This window comes from Vespula vulgaris, chromosome 8, assembly GCF_905475345.1.
Source record: "Vespula vulgaris chromosome 8, iyVesVulg1.1, whole genome shotgun sequence".
NCBI lineage: Eukaryota > Metazoa > Arthropoda > Insecta > Hymenoptera > Vespidae > Vespula > Vespula vulgaris.
Genome location: NC_066593.1, coordinates 779,006 through 805,051, shown reverse-complemented (window position 1 = coordinate 805,051; position 26,046 = coordinate 779,006). Strand labels below are relative to the sequence as shown.

The following is a 26,046-nucleotide window of genomic DNA, read 5'->3' as shown; positions in this document are numbered from 1 at the left end:
GTAGAGTAGGTATATGTATGAGCAGCCAGCCAAGTCAGGCTGCCATTCCTGTAACAACCTTTCGGCCGGGTTTTGCGTCGCACTCCTTCGACACCGTTTCTTTGCCACGTACGTTCTCGCGTAGTAAACGTATCTTTCTTTGCGCTTTTCTTTCCATCTACGTTTGCAAGTGGAAGATGAAATATATTGAAAGATGCAAACGTCGAAAGATTACGTCAACAAAGCTTGCGTCTTACGTAACGACGACCGTGTAGTAAACAAACCGTATTGCCTGCAAAGCTTTATCGACATTTTTGTTGTTGTTGATGCACAGTACGATGATTTACTTTATTTCGTTTAATAGTAATCATTTTTTTTATTTTTCTTTTTTTTTCTTTCGATGTAAATCTTTTCTCTAAAAAAGTTTGGAGGAGTAATATATATTATTAAAGATATATTAAACGTCGAGGTTACGTTATTTTGTAGGAATGTGTTGGAAAAAAAAAGTATGAATGAAAGAAAAGATATACGTATGTATATATGTATATGGTGCAGAATAAAGGAGTGTTTAGACAGAGCGATATGCGTGATGTGAAAGAAGATAGTTACAAAGAAACGATAGATTTTGAGAGTGGAGGAGGATATTAGAGGAACGACGAGTAGCACGTGGGAAGAATGTTTCGTGTATGGGCGCACGCGCACTTTGTATGTGTGTATGTGTCGTATGATCGTGTGTGAACGAATGCAAGACAAGAGAATGCGAATGGACGGACGTACGAATGGTCTTTGTTTAGGAACAGAGGAGAGGCAGTCAAAGCTGAAGAGTCAAAGAGTACAGAGCTGAAGAATCAAAGAGTCCGATATATACAGGGTGTCCCATTTCGAAGTTCCACATGCAATTATAACATTCCCCGAACTATAGCTCGTTTCAAAAAATATTTCGAACGAAACCTACTTTGTTTCTGGGGGGAGATGCGCTAAGACAATTTACGTCGGTTATAAATTTTCTCTAGGCGAACGTTGTCTTTTCGAGATTTCAAGGTGACCTTAGTTTTTTCTTTCTTCTTTTTTTTTTTTATTATATGGAATCGTACGATTTTATTCGAGTACACGCGTTAACCCATTTCCGGAGACATTCATTGACCACTGTTACTTCGAGGTAGGTCAGGTCCCGTTATAAAAAAACGAAAAATATATAATTTATTAAAAGTATATTTTTGAAGTTATTTATTACTTTGATATTGAAATGAATTTATCGGATTAAACCAGTATCTACTGATATTTTTTTTTCTAAATTATCACCGATCGCAAATAAATAAATCGTCTAGAAAAATGTTTACATAGACCTCGAAGAACGTGTATATCCTGATATATTTTGTGGTAATTTTATTAAAAGACCCGATTTATTTCAAGTCCCGTATCAAACGTCACTATGTGATCCGATCGCGTTACGTTATTAGCATTAATCGGTTTACCATCGTAACGGTAATCCTCGAATGACCGTCGATCGTCCCGTCGTAGTGCACTCTAACGCGTTTAATCGGATGATGACGAGCAACTTCTCGGTTAAATTCTCGAAGAGGCGACGAAAAGGATAAATACGAGAGGAGATGACGGCGTAAACTCGTTCGCAAGAAAAATTTCTTGGGCCGTCAATCTTAAATTTGCATTTTTAATTTAAATTGCTAATTAAAACCGTTAATTACTTGTGTACGTATTCGATCGTTCAATGAAATGAATATAATTTGGTAAGATTTAAATATCAACGAGTCGAGTGATGTTATTATTCGATTATTAGGAGAACGATAAACATGATCGCGAGAGTTGAATCAAGCATTCGTTACGTAGGTACATACAAATAATAACCACCGTCACGACCTTTCTCCATCGCACGATCTCGTGCACGAATGTGCACCATTACACGAAGTAAAGAGACAATGCCGTTGCACGGCATCAAAAGTATTCGTATGTATGTACAAGTTGGCGAGACTTGCCATTACTCGTGATGGTATGTATACATCTATACGTTATACTAGAGGAAGAGAGAGAGAGAGAGAGAGAGAGAGAGAGAGAGAGAGAGAGAGAGAGAGAACCAAAATAAGAAAGGTGGACAGATGTGAAAAGAAATATTGTCGGTTGCACGAGTGACGTAAGTGAAATCTTCGTCGATTAACAATAACGCATAATCGTTCGTATTGTTTACAGGCGAAAGTCCAAAGGACAATGTTGTCGTATATGTTACCGACGGAGGACAAACCACCGCCTGGAGAACCGAATCAAAATCATCAAAAGACTCAGGGGAATTATCGGAACGCGAGCAGGGTGCAAAAGAGTCCTCGAGAGCAGCAGCAGCCGATTCGGCAAAAGACGACGGCCTCCTCTTCCATAAACATTTCCGTTGCAACGACCTCGCCGAAAAAGTTCGTAGACGGAACTAGAACTATGATAGTATCGAGCAGAATCGAGGATCAACAACCGAGCTCGATGGATCGTCATCAATATCAGCAGCAACAACACCCTGTGCCTTCGGAAAGTCCGAAGCACAATGGTACATTAACGAAGAAGTCTACCCTTCACAATTCAACGAGGGTAACCAAGGACGACAGCCTTTACAGCATCGACAGCGACGCGAGTACGGTCGGTAGCGATCGGAAGAACAAAATTCTGAATGGCGCGAAGCACGCCAGTCTCAAGAGGTAAGGGAACCAAGTTCTTCGACTAAGTTGCGAGCTTAAGTTAAGCAACAGTGGTAGAGGGAGGCGGGGGCAGGCAGATCGAAAGATGGAGATAGAGAGTTCAAAGGTCATCCGAGAGCACCTTTCTAATTCGGTTCTGCTAGCTCGGTCTTTAACCTCGGCTCTCCGCTCTCGCACCAGATGCCACGTTATATCGAATCTCTCTCTCTCTCTCTTTCTTTCTTCCTTCTTTCTCTTATCTTTCTCCTCTTCGTGAGATTTACTTTCGCGTGGTACCTAACTTTATACTGCATGACTGCAACACCGTACAACACGGTCTATAAATTCCTGTCGAAAACGTCAGGAATGAAGAATCCCTAACCCGTTTCTCCTTATTTTCTCTATTTTCAATGAAAAATCATTATTAACTATCGTTTCGACGATTATTTATATCGTCATTTATTCTCTATATCGTTCTTTATATCTTTCATGATCGTCGCATCGTTAGAGTCGATGTTACAACGACATATCTATGTCCGTTACTTTTTTCGATCGATACAGATCGGAAGGATTCGATTTAGTTCGTTAATTGCGTCTCGATCTATCTAGACAAATGATATATCTATTATATCGAGTCTTGGACTATCTAGGACAAGAGAGGCAAAAACGTATTACCAACTAAGTTACACAACGGAGTTGCGATAATGATTTATAAATACATATTAGTTTGTCTTGGCTTATAATACTTCAGCGTGTTCCCACTTTTATATCGTTCGAAATCAAAACCTAGATCACGAAATGATATTATTTTATATACGCGATCGTCGAACAAACGCATCGATATCGCGTATACTCGTGCGTATAGATACGATTGTTTTTTCTGTTTTTCGCTCGAATCTCTCGTTTTCCTTAAAAAAAAAAAAAAAACAGAAAGATAAAGAAGAGCAGAAAAAAAACGGAGAACAAAAAAGATAAGAAAAAAAAAATAGAAAAATAAAGTAGTGGACATTGTGTGTGTCAGTCGATGAAGACCAGGTCGCGTTTGACCGACGGGAAGAGTACAGTGCCAAATCTGACAACAAAAGTGCCAAGTGTTGCAACAGAGAAAAGTTCCTACTCGCTTTTGAAAGGCGATTGCATCGACTAAGTATACGAGAAGTCGAGGGAGAAATATCGAAAGGTCTTCGCGTACTTCGTAAACACGTCGAAAGAAAACGAAAGAGGGAGAGAGAGAGACAACGAAGCGAATATAAAGGCAGCTTTGCTATCGCTTACACGACTTTCTTTCACGACGGAGCGCCTTTTCGTACCTCGTGTCTACGATCTTTTACGACATTTATACGTGGGGATAGGTCAGGGTCAATCGTCGTAGAGTCCTCGTTGAGTTTTTATAGAGCTTCTTGCGTGCGGATGGAAAATAACTGTGGGGTCCGAACGTCCAACGTTTTGATTGTCGAGACGAGTAAAGAATGATATCAAAGTTTTTTCTTCTCTTCCTTTTTTTTTTCTTTTTTTCTTTTTTCTACGCATTAGATTTCATTTAACAAGTTTGATTGATTCAATTGATCAATAATAAGATGATCAATGATTTTTAATTGATCAATTAATGAGGTATCTTAACCGCTCGATTTATTAATACGTACGTATTTTAATCCGTGCAACTTAATAAATCGTTCGAAACGTACGTTATAATCAAGCGAAACGAATAATTTCACAACGTCGGGTACAAAAACATGAAGTAGTTACTCACCGAAATCGCTAAAAGCTCGTTTTACTTCGCGACGAAATTCATTGCCAGAAAATTATTGCGTTGGACTTTGCTTTCCCTCTCTTCCTCCCTCCCTCCCTCTCTCTTTCTATTTTCGTACGTTTCGGGATTTTTAACAACGACGATTTATACCGGAAATACGTACTTACAACGACAGTCGTCAACTGCAACGAATTAATCGTTAATCTTATTTTCATATCGGTTAGAAATATTTTCTCAAAGGATCATTTCAATAACTAATATTATCGACTCGATAAGGATTTTCGAGGTGTTAGAAATCAAATGGTCAAACTATGTTATCTCTTTATGGATTTTCGACTTTAAGATAGGAACCCTTGTCTGAGGTTAACCAATGATCCCTTAGTATTGTATCTTTCGTTGAATCTTTCAAAGGGTTGCCGTATCTCTCGATTCTGGTGCACTTTAGGGGTACATCAGAAGTGGATCGATAAAAGGAGCCAGCCGGTCAGCTAGCAGCTAGCAGCTAGCAGCTAGACTCGGCCTCGACCCCGACCCACCCCAACCTCGACCAATCCAGACACTTACTTACGCTCCGTGTCCGAACGCCTTACGTCCTTCTCACCTTTACGTTAGACTTAGGCTCGACGACACCTTCTGACGTCTTATTACTTTGGCTTATCCCTTTTTTCTTTTTCTTTTCATTTGTTTCCTTTGTTCTTCTCGTCGTCGCTCGAATCGAACGAAATCACAACGATTTTCGACCTCGTCGTTCCTTCTCAAATCTCTTTCTTTCCTTTTATTTTTTAAGTTACTCAAGTTGATCGAGCCGTAATCGAGACGATTTAAAAATATTCTTTTATATAGGCTACTACTGTTATCGACGTACGTTTTATTATTTCTTATCGTATCGGATCGTTAATCGTTATCTTTTAATAATAGAAATGATCGAGATTATCTAATCGGATAGATCTCTTCTAAACGAGGAAGTTATAAAATCGAGGAGTCGTCATAAAAGTCTCTTTAACAATATCTCTAGTTTTGATCTTTCTAAGCCTTTCGAAGGAGTAAAAGGAAAGTAACCGTTAACGGTAGTTTGCGAGCGATTCATTCTTCTTCGGTCGTCTGCTCGGTTGGACGTAATTTCTAGCAGCAGCAGCAGCAGGAGCACTAGTAGTCAGTACTAAGCGCTATAGAAGAAGTAGTAACAATAGTAGTAGCAGCTCTTTCGACTTCCGTCTTCTAAGCTTCTTCTTTACCTTGAGAACGAACTTAGCCTTCTGCGAGGTCTCGCTCGGTCGAGTCGAGGCGCGAGGGTCCTCTTCTAAATTACTACACTACGGTGCACGAGAGAGGGGTTGAACAAGTATAGCAGGAAAGAGAGAAAGATAGAGAGCAGCATAGAGAGCAAAATAGAGAGAGAGTAATGAAAGGGATGTAAGAGAGAAGGGAGAGAAGAAGAAAAGGACAGAGAAACCACGGTAGTCGAACCATAGCTATATTCGTTCGCTTGCGGAACCCTTCTTGCTGCTGCTTCGCGATATCGAATCAGATCTATTAGCTTCTGCTTTGCTCCGCTCGTCTGCTTCGTTAATGGCGCACAGAAACGTTCCACCACCATCTCTTTCCTCCACCTTCTCCCTCCTCTTCTTCTTCGACATTAGGGGAGAAAACAAAGGCACCCACGTCTCGCGGGAGTCGCCTTCTCGAATGTTACGATCCACGACTACGAGGATAATTTCTTGATTATCACGATTAAAAGAGAATTAATAATCATCGACTTTACCATATTTTTATTATGCATTTATTTATTCGGATAATAGCAATCGACGTTATCTATATGTACATTTCGTTTTCCTTCGTCAATTCGTCGAGGAATTATTAATCGATCTACGTCAAAGAATTCGTAACGCTTTTAATTTACTGATTTCTTTTTCTTTTTTTTCTTTCGCTTTTTTTCCCCTTTGTTTTTCACCACCGATAAGAACACCAATAAGAGTTATGCAATAAGAGATATATTCCAGTTAAAGGGGAAGGATCCGAATATGAAAATAAAGTTTAAAGGGAAACGCTTGGTATTTCTAATGTTCCAAACTATTTTCATATGTTATTTTTTTCTCCCTCGAACGTCGGTATCGATGTTTACCGTTCGCAAAAAGGAAAGAAAAAAGGAAAAATAGGAACAAAAATAGAAGAAAAAAAAAAACGATAAAAATAAACGTCAAAAAAGTCTTCCAACTGGTGGTTACCGGGCGTAATACGCGATAACATCATCGCCAACGACGATTGCGTAACATTTAATTAACCGACTTCGCAACGGCGTAGATCGCAGAGTCGAGATTCGGTGCACGCCACGTGAGATTCCTTTATCTTCTCTTTTTCTCTTTTCATCTCTTCTCTTCTCCTTTCTTTTCTTTTCTTTTCTTCTTTACTCTTTTCCTCTTCGTTATAGTCCGTCCAATGACGACGACGACGACGACGACGACGAGGAAGAGGAAGAGGAAAGAGAAAGAAATAAAGAAAAGAAAAAAAGAAGAAGAGAAAGATCTGTGCGATGAAAGGATACTTTGCGGTTGGGAAAAGTGTCTAACTGTCTAACGATGGAACATAACTTCCGTCTGTTTTACGAGATCTCACGGAGGAACATCTAACGATCTAACAAATTAGCTCTTTAATCTCGAATCTCGAATCTCGAATCTCGTCTTACTTGCGAGGGTAATTAGTCTCTTTCTTTTTCTTTCTTTTTCTCCTTTTTCCTGCTCGCTTAGCGTCACTAAAAAATGTTTTCAGTGACGCAATCGTTCGGCCTCGTTCGTTTCGACGGCTATTTTTTATCGAATCATATTTTTTCTCTTCTCTTTCCTTTCTTTTTCTTTTTTTTTAGCGTTTGAATAAATTTACCAACTCGCGTGTACTTTATAAAATAGATATGTATTTAAGTGTGCAATTTTTTATCTTTTTCTTTTTTTTCGTACTTTTTTCTTTTTTTTTTTTTTAGAAGTAGAAAATATTCGAAATGTCAACGTGACCGCGCCAATGGGAAGCGAGAACGCGACTAGAACAAGCGTGGCGATTCGTAGTTACGTCATCGAGTTAGCACACAAGCGTGTTGCGCTGACATGTTACACGTAAATAGAAAGTGCATATATATACGTGTATATCTATATACGTACGCGCGCATACAGTTGCGTGCGAATGTGTATATGCGTTCAATCGTGCAGTTCTCCTCCAGAAGTGCAGCCAAGACCACGTGACTTTGACACATTGCCGCGATCGAGTTTGACGAATTGACCGCTACGTGGCAGCACTGCTTGGTCATTTCTTCTAACAACATCGCATAGTAAAAGTAAATAGACAGATGTATGTGTATATAATATATACGCGCAAGTACTTTGAATTTACTAATCCTACTCGAGTGTTTGCTAATTGATAATCGCTTCGCTCGTCAAAACCATTACGAGGTTATATTTGAGAAAATATTAGAGCCTACGAAGTTATTTTCTTTTATCAGTTTTGTTACCCTCCTTTTCTTTTCTTTTCTTTTTTTTTTCTTCTTTTTTTTTTATATATCTTTCCATCCTTTCTCACTTTTCTTTAATTCGCGTAGTTGTTTAAACTTGAATTTACGATCAAAGTTCGATACAAGGTTGCATAATAAAAGTTTATGTATGGTCAACTAATAATAAGATTACTTTAATTGCATTTGAATCTTTTTTCAACAGACGTACCGACCGACCGACCGATCGATTCTCGTGTTATAGACAGTTACGATTTACTGTTGAAGTTGGGAACGACGTATGAACCTTACCTATTTATATATATATAAATAGATACGGTTCTTACACACACACACGCTTATATATATATATATATTTTTTTATTTCGCGTTACCTCTATATATATGTCTTTTTATTTTCGACTATTTAATACTTCCAAAAACATAAAGAATTTATCGTTAAAATAAAATTTCTCCAATAGGAAGATTGAGATTCGGATGGAATCGATAACGTTCTTCCCTCGTGTACGTACGCGCGTGTATGTATGTATATATATATATATATATATCATACTTGAGTCCCAGTAATCCGATCTTTCGATCATGGAATTTCAATTTTGATATCAGACCGCCTAGCTCCTGCGGTCACCGACTCCCTTACTCCGTCGACTGTCACACGATAGGAAACTGAGGTTTACGAACAATATTTTTACGATCTGCGTATATCCGAGGTAATAGTTTGAGTCTGCATCTCGTAAAAGACAGACAGACAGACAGACAGACAGAGAAAAGCAAACAACATACGACTTATTAAACCGATAAGTAAAAACGTAAGAAGAAAAAGTATTAAACTCGATCGATCAAATAGTATGAAAGATAATTTTTCATATAATTGTTTACTTTTATCTTATTCGTCCGTTTCTTCTTCTATGTCTTTTTAGAGTGTCCTTTGGCTCCAGCAAAGGGTCGATGGTGGAGACTCTTGTTTACGAGACTCCTGTTCAAGAGGAACCAGAGATCAATCACTTTTTGGACCACAATGGCCGCTTACCCCCACCTATGATACCTGTACCTGACACCGAGTAAGTTAATTGTACCAACCTTTCCGAAAAAAATACGCCTACGCCTACTCGGCCTCGTTGCTTACTTACTTACTTACTTACTTACTTACTTGCTTGCTTACTTGCTTGCTTGCTCTCTCGCTCGCTCGCGTGCGTTTTCGATGACGTCATTAAACGGCGCACCTAGCACCGAAATAACGTTTCGCCTCAATCGAACCGTAAGTACGTGCACTCGGGGCGGCGCTCCTAATCGCCGAATGAAAATCGATATTTCGTATTGCTCAAGCTTTATCCCAATCGAATAGTATTAATAGTCCGTTATTACATTTTCACGGATAATGATACTAATGATATAAATCTAACGGAATCTTTGCCTTGAATTTTTGGGAAGAAAGAAACTCGTTACATTATTTTTTCTATTCGATGAAACGTTCTCCATCATCGAGTATTTACATAGAAAAGACGCGTTCGTTTTCGCGTTTCCTTCGTCAAAGACTCTCGCCGGAAGTTATCCGGCAACGTCTGATGCAACTTTCTCAAGGTGGATCTTCTTCGATGGGAATCCGAGATACAGACGTTACAGTTAACGTTGATCAAAGGCTCAGGCTAGTATCAATGTTAAACTCTATCGAAGTCAAACAGATTTTTCTTTTTTCTTTCTTTCTTTCTTTCTTTTTTTCTTCTTCTTCTTCTTTCTTTCTTTTCTTTTTCTTCCCAAGGCAAAAAGCAAGAAAACAAATTTTCTTTTAGGATCGCGAAAACGTTCGCGATATCTCTGACACGCTTCAACGTTTCCTATAATGCAAACGGAAATTTCCTGGATATTGCTTTTTTTAAAAATAGGGAAAGAGAGAGAGAGAGAGAGAGTTCTCACGTAAAAACGGCGAGACCAACTTATTTCGCGAGCTCGAATGCAGAGAACGATAGATACGTTGAAGATCAAGCAGAAAGTCATTTTTTCAATATCTTTACTTCTCTCTCCTTCTCTCGAACGCGTATTTTCGTCACTGTCACATTCGTCCAACGATATCTCAAATCGAAGCTTCGATTATCGGACTTCACATATCGACACTAACCCAACCAGTTTTCTCAAACCTTTCTATTTTCTCCATCCTCTTTCGATATTCATTTCTCATACATATGTATACAAGCGCGTATATCTATTTCCGATTTTTCTCGATAACGATTCCGTAATTCATTTCATAGCGATGACGAGATATTATTACGTATTCCCGACGCGATGTCTCGTCGTTTAACCGGATCAAACGTGATAATGATCGTACGGTGCGATAAGTAGCCGTCTATTAAGAGAACCGTACGTAGGTGGAGACTTTGAGGTGGTAGGTAACGCGAACTCCCAAGCCGCATCCGTAATTGTATACTCGTGAGATAGAAAGAAACTGAGTCGAGAATTTTTTCTCGAAAAGATATCAAGAAATAGCTCGATCTTCGGTGACAAAATTTTATCTCTTTTTTACTCTTTTTCCTTTCTTTCTTTTCTTTTCTTTTTTTTTTTTTTGTTTTTTGTTTTCGCCGTCACGAAGAAAAATGAATAAGTTACTCTAATGACTTGACTGACTTTGAAATTATCACTATTATTAGACTTTAATTGCAGTTATATGCAATATACATTTATCGTCGTAAACTACAGTACATCTGCAAGGTCATCCCCTTCTGAAAGGAAAGCCTTGTAAACCACCATCCACATATGTACGTATATATGTATATAGATATTTTGCGACGCACCTCGCGGCTGCGTGACGCGCCGGCGTAGCGAAGTTTCGATAATAACTCGTAGTAGGTTCCGATTAGTCTCGTTACGTTGATTAGAACGGTACTACGTTCGTAACTAGTTTCCTGCTTCGTCGACGGTTCGAATAGAAAAATAAAAAGATTCGTCGAGTGTAAGCGAGTGATCGAGAACGATTAGGCAAACGTTAGATAGTCTGGTCTGATTCGAGACTTTCGTCAAAAGTAAGAAATAACATCGAATAGTATTGAAAAGTTTCCACGTCATCGATTTTCCGAACGATGAAACTTTCTTTTAATCGCCGACGAAAAAAAAGAAGAAACAACGATTAAAAAAAATTAACGAAAAAAAATATTTAACGATTGCAAACAAACGATTCAAATTTACCGCTCGTATCATTTCCATATCGATACGAAAATTATCAACAGCGCCGTGAACGGAGCACTCGTCGATAGAGTTTGAACTCGTTCACGTTAGATGGCGGGACGAGGAAGCGTTCTTCGGAAAGTTTCGGTCAGTAGCCGAGCGTAAGCCGAAGCAGACGCAGGCGTGGTAAAGCTTTCGTAGTAGATAGATAGACACGAGCTCGTGACCGCTATACTTCGTGCTTACTCACCACTACTACGATTATAAGAAGTGTGTTACTACTACGAGTCCTATACGGATCCTTCATATCGGTTTGCGTGTGTGTCCTATCGTATATACGTTGTGTTGGTAGACGATATACGTCTCTCTCTCTTTCTCTCTCTTTCTCTATTTCTTTCCTCTTTTCTCTTACATTTCCTTTCTCTCGTTACACCCGCACAGTAACCCTCGTACACACGTACACATACGTGTACGTGTACGTGTACATAGATACACGCACGATCGGTGTGTTCTTTCTCCCTCCCTTTCTCCCAAAGCTTCTCCCCTTCTCCTCCTCCCCTCTTTTCGCTACTTCTCCTTTCTTCTTCCCTGCTACACCCTACTACATCGTTCTCCCTCTCGATCGGCCTACGAACGTACCCAGGATAAAAAGGAAAAAGAGCGCGCGAGTCTCGAAGCAGCCGTAGAGGAGGAAACACGAACAGTGGATTTACGCGAGTGCATCGTCTCTCTACGTGTTTCGCCTATCATCGAGGGTAAAGAAGACACGTTGGTTAGTGAATTAGTCAAAAAGTACTGAAAAACTACCGAAACCCGAGACACATGATTTAAACGAATCGAATTAAATCCAACACCCCGTAATACGAGTAGGGATAGAGAGAAAAAGAGAGACAGAGGGGGAAAGTAAAAACGAGAGAGAGAGAGAGAGAGAGAGAGAGAGATCTGTTGTGTTCTACGCGGGGAAGTATAATCGGATCGATCCGGTGTGCGTCCGGTGCGAGGATACTCTGAAATTACATTTCTCGTTGCGTATTCTGGAACTTTAATATACTCCAGGTAAGATGGATCGATCGATTTCCAATGATTCAAATAAAAATTTTGAATGATTATATTAATTAGTCGGGCACCGAATAATTGATGTGTATCTGTGATCGGTGCAATAAATTATTTCTATTTCTTTCTCTTTCTGTCTTTCTTTTTTTTTTTTTAATTTTCTTGTTCCTTCTTTTCTTTTCTTTTTTTTTAACGTAGAATGTTACTATAGCACGATGATAATTAATTACGAACGGAATGGTTCAAAAGCGCTAGATAAAAATGTATTTATCAGCTCGTTAGATTCTTTTGCAAGAAAAAGTATCGATAAAGTCGAGGAGGAAAGTTACGGAGGAAAGATGCCGGTGAGAGAAAGAGAGTACACGAAAGAGATGCGTAGTTTCTAACCCGTTACCATGGATACCAGCCATCTTGACACACTACCCATTCCTCCTCCACCACCTCCACCTCCTCCTCCTCCTCCTCCTCCTCCACCTCCTGCTCCTCTTCCCCTTTCCCAGCCATATTCGTATTTTTCCTTTACTCCTGTATCCATGGAGAGGCACCGAACTTGCAAGCTCTCGAATTCTGTCATTAAGAGGGAGAAAAAGAAACTCTTTTTTTCATCTTCGTTTATTCCGAAAATAATCACGGGTAGAAATTTTACTGGATATCTTCTTCTACGAACGTGTTCCGTGGAAGAAGAAGAGAGAGAAAGAAAGAAAGAAAGAAAGAAAGAAAAAAAAGAGAGAGAAAGAAAATGAAAGATGGAGAGAATAGGAGAGAGAGAGAGAGAGAGAGAGAGAGAGAGAGAGAGAGAGGGGGAGAGGGAGAGGGTAGAGAAAGGGTGGGGGAGAGAAAAAATCGTCAAAGTTGTGTCGTAAACTACGAAATTAGCGCACGATCCAATTCGAGTTTCGGTCGAAGCGGTGAAGCTGTGCAGATGCTGTCGTTACGAAGTAGGAGTTAGATAGATGTATAGACGGAGGTAGAGAGAAAGAGAGAAAAAGAAAGACAGAGAGAGAGAGAGAGAGAGACAGAGGGAAGAGTAAACGGATGTTGTGATTTATTTGTCGGAATAAAGTCGATGGTAGAGCTCGTTTTATAACGCATCCCGCATACCGCGTTGCTTTTCATTGGTTAGAACGAAAACGAACGTAGAGAATTATGGATAGGTCAACTGATAAACCAGTTTTCGATTTTTCTCGAGGTGCTTTGCTTTTTTTTCAACCCTACCTACGTACGATTCTATTTCCGAGATTTTTTGGTCTCCTCCCTCTCTCCCTCCCTTTCTTTTTCTTTCTCTCTCTTTCTTATTCTCTCTATCTCTATCTCTATCTCACTAGAAACGTACGTATCGAGCGTGCGAGTTGTCGTCGAGGGTGTAGACGCAACGGCGCCTACGTATCGCTCACGACACAACCGAGGCTGATCGATCTTATTGTTTGCAAAATATTCTCTTTTCCAATTGATTCGAGAGATGCGATGTTCAAAATAAGATAAAGGTATGTCGTTACGCGTATATTCGATTTAAATATCAAATTTTTAATTAATTATCCTCTACGATTTGATTAAAGTATGGAAGAGTATCAATAATTCGTTTTACAAGTTTTCATCGTCCCTCTTCGAAATCGATTTCTTTAAAGCGTTTTTCTCTTTTGTTTCTTTTTCTTCTTCTTCTTTTGTCTTTCTCTCTCCCTCTCTCTCTTTTTTTCTCTCTCAAAGTAGAGGACACTAATCGTACAGAAGACCCTTGTGTCAAAGTCACCACCGAACGAGAATTCGTTAGAAACGTGTTCTCGCGGTTAAAGAAACGAATCGCTCGTTCGGAATAACGAGGAGAAAAATAACGGAACGAGGGAACGTAGGAGAGAGAGACATCGTTAGAGAAGCGAAGAGAAGAGAAGAGAGCCCCGATGATGTCACGGGTCTCAAGGTCGAGAACGTCGCTTTGTTGGGTAGGTGTTGGGACTGCTTGCTTGCTTGCTTGCTTGCTTGCTTGCTTGCTTGCTGACGCCAGACTACGATGCAAAAGTCGTTTGCTCGCATTGGATAATGTTAATATTCTTCAACGACATACGTACATACATATAAAATACGTACGTATGTATGTATGTAGGTATGTATCGTAAGCAGACGTCGTTAAAGAACCGAGAGAATGTAACTGGAATAAACGAAGTGTCGTCGCATATATGTATTGCTGAATTAAATGTACGATCAAAATTGAATCGATCTTACGTGTCTCTTTGTATTTTTGGAACTCTCGGTGAAAGAGCATGCTTTCGCTCTTCTATTTTCTTCCAAAAGAGAAAAAAAGAAAAAAAAAACAGAAAATCAAGGCTTCGAGCGAACGACTTCTTCTTCGTCTCCTCGTTCAGAGTTTTTAAAATAGGAAGGACGTTCGGCTCGATTTGGCAATTCGATGCGAGAAACGAACGAGTCGATTGTCTCTGAGTCACGACTGTTGCGTTCAACACCGGTTGGTTGATTTGTTGGTTTGTCGGTTCGTTGGTTGGTTGGTTGGTTGGTTGGTTGGTATCGTATCGTATCGTATCGTATATTCGAACGATAGTCGCTGCGAAAAACACGAGAGACGATAATACGTTCCGTGACATAACCGTGAATTATTATATCGGTCTCGAAGATTAAAAGAGAGTAAAACTGTTGTACGTCGGTTATTAATATTTTTTGAGAATTTTTCAAAAGACGAAGAAGAAGAAGAAGAAGAAGACGAAGACAAAGACGAGGAAGAAGAAGAAGAAGAAGAAGGAGCGATAAACGACATACAAATATTATTATTATCATTAACGAGTTCGAGTTAATTAATCACAATAGACGAAACAACTCTTGCGAGTTCCGAACGAGATAAGAAGTTAAACTCATCGAAGAGTACAATGTCTGTTCCACTAATAACATTATTGCTATTCGATATTGCCAGTTGTACGAGAAAGGAGAGATAAATAAATACTTCCCACTTGCGTTTAATTGATAATGAGAAAACTCGAGTTATAGTTTAAACGGGGGTGGGGGGGGAGGGAAAAATGGTATGACAATTTTAAACGTCAAAAACAATTTCTCTTGGATAATAGTACGAAGAAAATAAACGTGACGAATTCAAAGATCCGCGTCCGTGTTGAATCAAACGTCGAGCAGATAAGTCGAGTTTCGGAGGTTAAGAGATAACACTGTTACTCGCAAATAAAACCGATGAAAAAAATTGTGGGTGGGGAGAAACCGGTGTGTGTGTGTGTGTGTGTGAGGGGGAGGGAGGATTTAGGATGATAATACGATAGATTTTTAACGCACGTACAAATATTGGGAAACGGATACGAGGTCGTTTTAAATTAATGATATTTTAAAGGAAAATTCTTTTCTTCGTGCAACTCTCTCTTTCTCTCTCTCTCTCTCTCTTTCTCTATATATATTTCCTTTTTTCTCTCTTTCTTCTCTCCCTTTTCTGTTAATACTTGCGCCGCGAGTCGTGCATTATCGATGCAAGAATCGATTCCTCGCGTACGAACGACCGTGGCACGATGGAACCGGTTTCGAAGCAGACCTTGCCTCTCATTTATTTCGGTCTCCCTTTTTCTCTCTGCTTCTACTACTACTACTACTACTACTCTACTACTACTACTGCTATTACTACTACTACTACTACTACTACTACTACTAGTACTACCATTATTACTTCTACTATACCACTTTTACTACTCCTCCGTGGGTTCGACTTCTTTTTATTCGACTTTCACGAGTCGGTAGAAGAAAAAGAGAAAACAAAGAAAAAGGAAAAGGAAAGAGAAAAAAGAAAAATATATATATATATATATAAAGAGAAAGGGAAGAAGATTACACAACGTAGAAACTTGTGCAATCGTATGAGAAAAGATAAAAAAAGAAAAAAAAACAAGAAAAAGAGAGAGAGAGAGAGAAAAAGAAAGAGAGAAAAAGAAACACAAGCTACAAAGTTTCACAAAATGAAAAGCTTTTCCCTTTTTTGGTCCAGACCGACCTTCGATCGGTTTCTCTCGGCACGAAATCAGGTCAATGCTCACTTCCATCGGACCACGGTTAAAGAAGAAGGCTTTGAGAGATTGCCGAAGGGATAAATGGGCATAAAAGTAAACTCGGGAAGTTATTATAATATGGTATCGAAGGCGTATCGCCTTTCGAGACGTCGATTCGATGTTTCGTGACGTAATCCGATAGCTATCTTTCTCGAACACGGGCTTATGTATCATCGATTTATCCTCGTCGAAAGTCGGTAGTAGGTAGTCGTATATAGTTGTGTTGTCGTCGTCGTTGGAGGTATCTTTCTTTTTTTCTATCTCTCTCCGTCTCTCACTCTCTCTTTCTAACACACCCGATAAAGATAAGCAAAGATAAAATCAACGGCCATGGACGATAGGCATCGATCGGAAGATTCATTCATCGCAAAGTGTTCTCTCTTAGAGAACAGAAAAGAAATAGAAAAGAAAATTACAAATCGAGTTGTAGTACACTCTTCTTCCTTTGGCTGATATCCAGGATTATCACGGTAAAGGATACCTACTTGCTTCCTCGAGTATCCTTGTTACTGACAATTGTGACGCGATATGTGTATTTAGATACATATATGAATATGTGTGTACACTCTGGAGATCATCGACTACGTTGGACTCGACGAATCGTTTTTCTCGTTTTCTTCGCTCTATATACCGTAATATACAATCGCAACTAAGGGGATATAGGACGTTAACGTGTTCGTTGGAGCGTCACGACGTCGAAACGGTACTTTAATATCCACGACACGACGGAGCACCGTGAAAAGGAACAAACTCACGCTTCGAATCCTCCATAAACGATGATACTGCGTGTTCGGGACTGCTCACGTCGGACGAGTTCATTCCGAATAATCAATCTCGTTCGTTTGTGTATTCTCTGTTCTCGATTATTGTAGTATACTTTTTTCTTTCTCTCTCTCTCTCTTTTCTTTTCTTTTTTCTTTCTTTTTCCTCTTTTATTTCTTCAAGCTCTATATACGTATATACGGGAATGAAAGTTTTTCATTAGGTCGAATTAAATATTTAAAGAGCGAGAGATCATGAGAACATATCACATTTACACCACCCAACTCTAATATGATCGAAGATGTACGTAGGCGTAAAGAGAATGTCAACTTATCTCCTTCCTAGCATTGTAATCTCGAGTTATAAAAATTAATTCGAATGAAGTGGGTCGTGACCCGTCTCTCAAGAGCGATTCGTTCTTTAAAACGATAGTCAAGGTAAAACCACTCCGTCGAAAATATTTGTCGTCGTACAGAAAATTTTGAAATTTTCTTCAACGATGCACTACCGTTTAGGTCTACCGACACTTACCCTCCTTAATCTCTAAAAATGCGATCCCCTGCGGATAGAACTACGACGTACTCCTCTTTTTACCAACTTACCCCCTTCTTCACCCTCATCCTTATCATCATCTACTTCTCACGAGGGATCTCTCGAGGGATCATTTTCCATAGCTAGCTAGATAGCTTTCTGGCTGCTTGGCTGGCTGGCTGGCTGGCTGGCTGGCTGGCTGACTATCCAACTAGCTAGCTAGCTGCCAACAGCAACCACTCGAACTTTAAAGCCATCGTTTGCGCGGTCTTACCCTGCAGCCATCGATAACCCTTCTCGAATTTAATTTTCTTTTAGAAATTTAACGCAGCACCCCTCGAATGAAATGCACCAGGAAAATTAAACCCTGACTTTTTAATCTCCACGTTAATCTTAGAACAATTAAGAAATTTCCTTACTTTTCCTTCCATCTACGAAATGAGAACACTTTTTATTCATGCGAATTCATTTTCCATTAGTACCATTTTCTCTCTCTCTCTCTCTATTTCTTAGCTTTTTTACCTCCAAATACAGCATCCATTTGCAATGGACCATCGAACCAACACAAACGCGTATCGCGAGCGTCCCTGAATTTTACGATGTAGACGGACATACGTCGTGCGGAACGAGCATGGTTTACACGCATTGGCAACATGCCATTCGTGCAACACGTGAGTGCTATTAAGACAAGGTAGACGAAGGGGTGAAGAGAGAGAAAGAGAGAGTGGTTGGAAAGGCAAAAAGCAAGAGACGACGAGTCTCTTCTATTCCATTTTGCGTTTATCAAACGATATTCAGCCTCGCTCAAAGATATACATAGATAATCTTTTTACGAGGAGTCTTCTCTCATCTACGTAGAATAGAACACTAATACGGCGAATTACGTTCCGTGAAAAGTTACATAAGCAAGATGATGCGTTGTTAGGAGAGTCGAGTTACGTTTCCACGAGTGACCAAACACGTTTTGCTCCGTTGATAAGTCACGAATCTGGTTGGCACGCATTCCATTAATTATTCGTCTGTCGTAGATAATTTCTAACATTCTTCTAACATCTTCAAATATATCTCGTCAAATTTTGTTTCATTAAAAAAAGAATAAAAAAAAAAAGAAATTATTTCCATCTTACGTATCGATCCAACTAAAGATTGCTAGTAGAGAAAGATACAAAAAAAAATAGAAAAAAAATTTTTTTTCTTTCCTTTCTTTCTTTTTGTTGAACTTTTAAACGATTAAATCTCTTTCTCTTTCTCTCTCTCTCTCTCAATTGTTACATACGAAGGAATGATATTCTTGGATCTTTAAGTAGTAGGCTTAAGTAGTTACGATCGACCAAGAAGAGACGATGACTCGGACTCGACTCGTCTCACGAATGTCGTCACAACGAAATTACGACAATTTAAAGCGAAGTATCGTTGGTACTTTCGCCATTAAGTTTCCAACGTCGACTAGTTGCGAGTGGACCTGAACGTTAGTCTTTACTGAACTCTAGCTCTATTCGTTTTCATTGTTTTCTTTCTTTTTTTCTTCTCTTTTTTTCTTGTTCTTTTTTTTCTAATTTATTTATTAGTTTGTACATTGAAGGTTTGTTCAATCGTTTGATTTTTTTGTTTAACAGCGAAGGCAGAGAAAAGGTACGCGTGTCGTTGCTCGGTCCACAACCTTCGCCCGCTACACCTGGTGTCCTATTGTTGGAGCCAATTGCACCGCCTATTGGCCACCCCATCGACATGGCTGCGAGTCCTGCTGAACTTTTAACGACGCATTCTGAACACACCACCCCTGCGTATCACACGCAGATCAGGTAGGTTTCTTTTCCCTTTCTATTTTTTCTTTTTTTTTTTTCTTTATCTTTTGTCCTTTTCCATTTTTCCCTCTTTTCTTCTTTTTCGCATAATTTTAATTATATTAACACCGTCTAGGAATTATGCGAGTAAACCAATAAACCCGTTTGTTCGCTTCTTTGTTCGTAAGACAACGAACATAGTCAAGTCGAAATAAGAACGTCATTGTTCCACTTGCGGATTAGATTTGGTCGATGAGTGGAGTAATAAACGACTTAATGAAAGTGAAAATAGGGTCAGCGTTATTCAAAGCTATTGAATTAAAACGTTAACCGCGATACGACTAAATCATTAATCAATTTTCGTGACGAGAATATGTATCGTCTCAGATAGAAATTTCGTTTTTCTTTTCTTTCTTTCTTCTGTTTTTCGAGGATCATTCAAACGTCGATATTCGAGATCGATCCCGATTTGATCCGATTTCTCTTTATCGATATTTTTCTTAATGTCGCGAGTATTCGCTCGAGTTAGATTAGAAAGTAACCGATAATCTTTGCGGTTCATCGTACGCGTTAAAACGACGTTTAGGCTCGAAGTAATACGTGCCAAGGTTAACATCGTTAAACGTGCTTTTTACGTAACGCAAGTTCCACCGTTCGGCCGTGCCAATTTCTCTCTCACTTACCAACATTTTAAACGATTTACCGTCCACTACTTGGAGGAGATTGTAAGAGAAGCTTGGAGAAAGAGAGGGAGAGAAAGAGTAAATAAACTGTCTTGGTATCTATACAACGGTGATTCGCACCGGAAGTGTTCAAGTGTCGTATACCATTTAAGGACTCCCTGTCGAGTTCGAATTAAAAGGTGAATCCTGATCGATCGATCGATCGCTTGCTTCCTTGCTTACTTCCTTCCTTCCTTCTTACCTTGCTTGGTCGCTTGCCTCTTCGAGTTACAATCGATACGTTAAACTATTTTCGAATAGGGTCAACGATCCTTTACCTGTGACATAAGTTAAACTATTGTACATAGAAAAGAAATTCGTAAGAAAATTCAAAGTAATCGTTCGAATGGATGATAACCACTGTCTTCGGAATAATTAGCCTCCTGCACACGATCCGTGCGACCCCCGTTGCTTTTAATGGACCGGAAGCAGGCGTTCCTTTCTCTCTCTCTCTCTCTCTCTCTCACACACACACACACATACACACGCGCGCACACACTCCCCACCCTCCTTCTTTCTCTTTCTCCCTCTTCCGCGTTCTCCGTTGCATCAAACTCCCTCCGCGAAAACAGTTACCAACATTTCTTAGCGCACTTCGTTGATCCTCCGAGAACCTAGCAATATTCTCCTTCTCGCGTAAACTCGGTTCCAATATCAACCCCGTATCCTTTATGATTTGCTCGTTCGCTTTCGTTAAGCAAAACAATCCGAAATCAACCATAAATCTATCGAGGATTTGTAAAGAGAAACTGAAACGTACGCTCCGGGTAAATACGTTTCGTCCAAAAATAATCCTTCGGGGATCGAGAGATTACGTGATACCAAACAAATAAATCGTAGGCTCGCTGCAATCTCGTTAATTAATCCTTAATTACACTCGCTTCGAGGTTGGTCTAGATAACGGTCTATCAGATCAGTAGCTATCGGATCTTATCCTTCCTTGTATGTCTTTTTTCCTTTTTTTTTCCCCCTTCTTTTGCTTTTTTTTCGCCCGTCCTTTTCGTAGGATCGATTATTTTGTCGATCGTAATAGCATTATGATTATCTAGAATAAATGAATATCAAATCGTTTATTTCCATCGAATCGGTTCTTCCATTGCTCTCGATCCGATCCGATCCGATCGCTCATAGATAACTGGCCGATCCATAATTCACCGTAGTTTTCCACTTTCTCCTTTTAGTTTCCCCTTAGGATCGTAGTCACGTATCCATTATAGATACATGAGCAGAGACGAAAGCAACGGACGATTTCTCAAATTCTACAATTTCACCGTGTGATCTCACGTCGAAAGTACGCGATACGATACAGATATCGTAACCCCGCCGAAAGCTTCTTTCAATATTTCAATAACTGCGAAGATTCGAGAACAAGAGAAAACATTCGGAAACTTTCAAAAATACACGATCTTGAAATCTTTTTATGATACTAAGATGTGGATATTGGATCGTCTATATATCTATATATAGATATTATAAATACAACGAAGTTGTCGTGAGATCATTTCTTATTGAACGAGGGGGGAGGGAAAAAAAGAGAAAAGTTATCACAACCAGCAACCGTAGTAAAAAGACTGATCGTCCGGAAATTTTTAACGTTCGAATGTTCTCAAAGTTGTTGAAAGAAAAAGAAAAGTTTTGAGAAGGAAAAGATAAGAAGAAGAAACAAATATATGAAATACGGAAGATGTAGAAAGAGAGTGCGTAGAAAGCAATACGCGCATCCTCGCGACGCACGGGTATTCCTCCCTCTCCTCGAGCTTGCTCCGTTTCCGTGATCAGCTCCATCACCACCACCACCACCACCACCACCACCACCACCACCACCACCACCACCACCACTGCTACTACCACCACCACCGTCAACGGCAGCACCAGTAATACTAGGAGCACCACCTCCAACGGTACCACCTCCTCCATCAGCAGCAGCTACGCGAAGCAGAGGTAGCAGCTACGAAAGAGAGACGCGCGCGCGAGAGGAGAAAGAGAGAGAGAGAGAGAGAGACAGATAGAGAAATAGAGAAAGAGAGAGAGAGGATGAAAGATCGATATAGCGTGGGTGGTGGACGCGCAGAGGTGCGGTGAGCCACTGGCTAAGGCACTCGCGAGGGCCAGTCGTGCCGTCGACTGCATCAGCGAACCCGTCTCGTCATTCTCTTTCCTTCTACTTCTCTTGCGTTTGTATCTTTGCGGATTTTCTATCTCTCTCTCTCTCTCTCTACTTACTCTCCTTCTCCCTTTCTCCTTTTTGTTTTTTCTCTTTTTCTTTTTTTAAACCTTTGCTCTTTTTTTGTTTTCTGTTTCTATTTCTGTTTTCTCTCTCTCTCTCTTTTTTTTTTTTGATTTTTGTTTTTCTCTTCATTGCTCTTTTGTTTTTATTTGATATTATTACTATCATTTAGAGATCGGCATAGATACGAGATATGGTCCTAGCGCTATTTCTTCTTTCCCTCCTTTTCTATTCTCCCCTCGAGAAAATCTGAATCCGTTTGGATAGAATATCGAAATAGTAGAATACATACTCTACTGTTACTGCTATTACTACTGCTATTAGTACACTACTATTACTACTACTACTACTCGTTGTCTCTTCATCGTCTTCATCGTTAAGGATAGAAATCCACACGAGAGTGCACGTGCGCAGATGTAAGAAGGAAAAGTGACACGGAGAAACGAAAGCGTGTGTTCGATTTGTTTTCGTAATAATCGGTATTTCAGTTTCGAGTAAACGTGTGGAATGTGAGGATTTAGAGTGAGAGTTAAGCAAAAATAAAGGAGTCCGAATTCGATCGAGAGATTAGAAACTTGGCTCTGCATCTTGGTTCGGTCCATTATCTCAAAGTCTTTTTCCGGTATGGATATTCGAGTTGGTTTGACCTAGAGCGCTGAAGTGTCCATCTCTTTCGATTCTCTTCTTCTTCTTCTTCTTCTTCTTTATTTAGTAGATGAAGTATATATATATATATATATTGTTCCTGACCTTTACTTGGTGCTATCAAAAGCGATATCTCTCATTCGCAAGTGTTCTCTTTCCGCGGAAACTTTTACGTAACAAAAATCGCAACATAGATAATCTCAACGACCGATTAGAATATTTTAAAGTTCACGTAGGAAAAGGAAGAAGAAGAAGAGAAAGAAAAAAAGGAAAGAAGAAAAAAAAAGAAGAAGAAGAAGAAGTCAAAAGCCGGCACGAAAATCGTGGGGGATAAGAAGACGATCGTTCGCGTAGAAGCGTGTGCCAAAGATAGAGGGCAAAGAAAGGACTATCCTCTCGCTCGAGAACCGTGACCTGCCTTAGGAAAGTTCAGGAACGTACGAAGAAGCGACGATGGTTCTCTATTCGATATTACGAAAGAGTAACACTGTTCTTCTATTAACGCTTTTGCCTTCGTCACATCACTCAACGATCGGTTAACATCTTTCGTGCTAACGATCAAAAATAATTAGAAACGTCGGAACTATCGATTTTGTTGCTTCGATGAATATCCGTAGGTAATCGAAGGAACGTAGTGGCCTTGATCCATCATCTACGTTTTCTCCGGTTTAAACCGCAAAGTAGACAGTTCGGAAATAGGACAAGGCGTTTCGTAGATGTTATTTGAAAATATAATATGTCATATACCAAAGACAGCAACATCATCTTTTCTTTCAATTTTATTTTATTTTATTTTTTTTTTCGTTGCTCTTTCCATTCTCTCTCTCTCTCTCTCTCTCTCTCTCTCTCTCTCTCTCTCTCTCTCTCTCTCTCTCTCTCTCTCTCTCTCTGTCGATTGTTGACTACGACCGAGGACTTCGAAGAACTCGTGACAAGTACCTTCCACTAAGAGTTCCCGAGTTATCCACTCGGGAGTTATTCTTCTCTCCCTTTCCCTTTGATCTTCTTTATCCCGTCGTTTCTCTCTCTCTCTCTCTCTCCCTCCCTCTCTCACACATACTCTCTTTTCTTCTATCATCTATTATTAACCTTCATAGAAATTAATTCAAGTTACAGGACGCTCCAATTCCCCCTCTTGCTCCCCCTCCGAACACCCCTCCACCCTCTTTACAAAACGATCGAGCCTTTATTCATCTCATAACATAAATTTTACGCTAGAGCGAGAAATTTTCTTGAACGTTGTCGTTCGCATAATAATAATCGACTATCCATTGCATAATGCCATGTTCATGCAAGTAAAAACAAAAAGGAAAAGAAAAGAAAATATAAAGCATTAATTCTCGGCAAAATTTTATCGCTATTCTCGTAAACGCGTTTTACGACGATCTGTCCAAAACGATTTCTTTAAAAAATGCCTGCTACCAAGAAAATATTTCTACAATTTTACTGGCTCGGTTTAACTTCCATTCACGAATATCGTCTACATTCGTATTCGTAGAACATTTCATTCCCTTTCGCTCGAGGTAGATAAATAATATACTCTTTCTTCTAGTAACTAAAATATTTATATTAAAAAACGAGAACAGGCTTTGTAACGTTAGCCCATTAAACGTCGCCGTGTAAGGTATAAACATTTTATCGCTGCATGTTCCTATACTTCCCTTCTTTTCCTCCCTTCGTTTTATAAATAATAACGCGAAGGTATAACGAAACAGCGGGTGCTTCTTCTTGCTGTTACTTCAACGTTGGAAATTTTACGCGTCTTATTAGAAAGTCGAATGTGTAAATAAAAGAAAGAAAAAGAAAAGAATATAAAATAAAAAAAGAAAAATAGTATAGTCTCTCAAGGTCGAGAATCGTGTGAGAAAAAAGAAAGAAAAAACAAAAAAAAAAGAGAGAGAGCAAGGACAAGATGCAATTGCATCGAATCAAATTCGTCGATGAAAAATCTCAAACGACAACGTGCATAGGCAATCGTTGGCGCACGTGAAAACGCATCAACCGTGTCACGTCGTGGCGCCCTTGTTTCCCTCCCGGAGCCTTCGTTCAACCCTCTGCGAGCCACCCCTACTTTTTCCTCTCTTTGTCCTATATACCTCGAAGAGACGGGAGAACGGGGTCTATATTCGCCCGTGGACCGAGCAGCCATGACCCATATATCCTCCCTCGCTTTCAACCAATCCCATGACAGGGCGGAATGTAGCGTGGGGACTCGTACTCGTGGGGGATGAAACAGGGATAGTATATAGTTTGGAATGCAAGGTGGAAATGTGGGAGCGCCACTGTGTTAAACGATATTACGCGAGAAGGAACTCTGCTCGTGGCACTCGTTAATCCAGAAACTGAAAATGTCAACGCTCGAAATAGACGATATCGTTGTAGCAAAAGTTTAAAGATCCTGTTCGCATGTTTTCTTTGTTTCGTTCTATCAGATCGAATTTTAAAGGTTTGAGAGGTGACCTTTAAATAATTTCTCTTTTCTAACAGACGAAAATCAGTAGGTGTATCTTATGATAGTTTCTTTCACTTCTTTTTTTTTATGTTTTTTCTTTTCTGCTTGTTTCTTTTTTTTTATCATTATCATTAACAAAGAGAAACGGTTATCAGAGTATAGTATTGTGATTCATACGGTTTGTAATCGTCCTTCGATAAGAATTGAGTTCTTCCACTTTCCGGAAGCCGTACGTCGAACTATAAAATAAATAGAGAAAAAAAAACCGATCGATGTTACACGTTGTAGACAATCGCTTCGAGACCAGTTGCGTTGTCGAGTAAATAGAGATAATAAAGTCGATACACCAGAGGGAGAGAAAAAAAATAGGTCATGGTCCATTAAATTATCTACGGAAATTAGTGTTAGATGAGATAACTTCGATTTATCGATTCCTCTCTCTTGCTCTCTCTCTCTCTCTCTCTCTCTCTCTCTCTCTCTCTTTCTCTCTCTCTCATCTCTTCTTCCTTAGATTTTGTCTCACCCGGTAGACCAAATTTTCCGACATTCCATACGATCCATAGGAAAGATCCAAGCTTCTTCTGGCACAGCATCGTCGTCGTCCTCGTCGTCGTCGTCGTCGTCGTCATCTTCATCTTCATCGTCGTCGTCGTCGTCGTCGTCGTCGTCGTCGTCGTCGTCGTCGTCGTCGTCGTCGTCGTCGTTGTCTCGGTAACGCGTACATAAAAGAGGAACAAAAGAAAACTCTTCGAGGGGATCTCATGCGACAAGGAA

General features: G+C 39.7%; 1 protein-coding gene across 1 annotated transcript in view; it reads left to right on the top strand.

The window, feature by feature from the left end:
- The window catches only part of LOC127065484 (uncharacterized), a 54,367-nt gene that overhangs the window by 21,319 nt on the left and 7,002 nt on the right, over nt 1-26,046 (top strand). The window contains exons 3-5 of the mRNA XM_050997894.1: nt 2,185-2,675; nt 8,818-8,958; nt 19,059-19,244. Of these exons, the coding sequence (XP_050853851.1) occupies nt 2,203-2,675; nt 8,818-8,958; nt 19,059-19,244 (800 nt within the window). The 5' untranslated portion in view covers nt 2,185-2,202. The remainder of the gene's footprint in view (nt 1-2,184; nt 2,676-8,817; nt 8,959-19,058; nt 19,245-26,046) is intronic.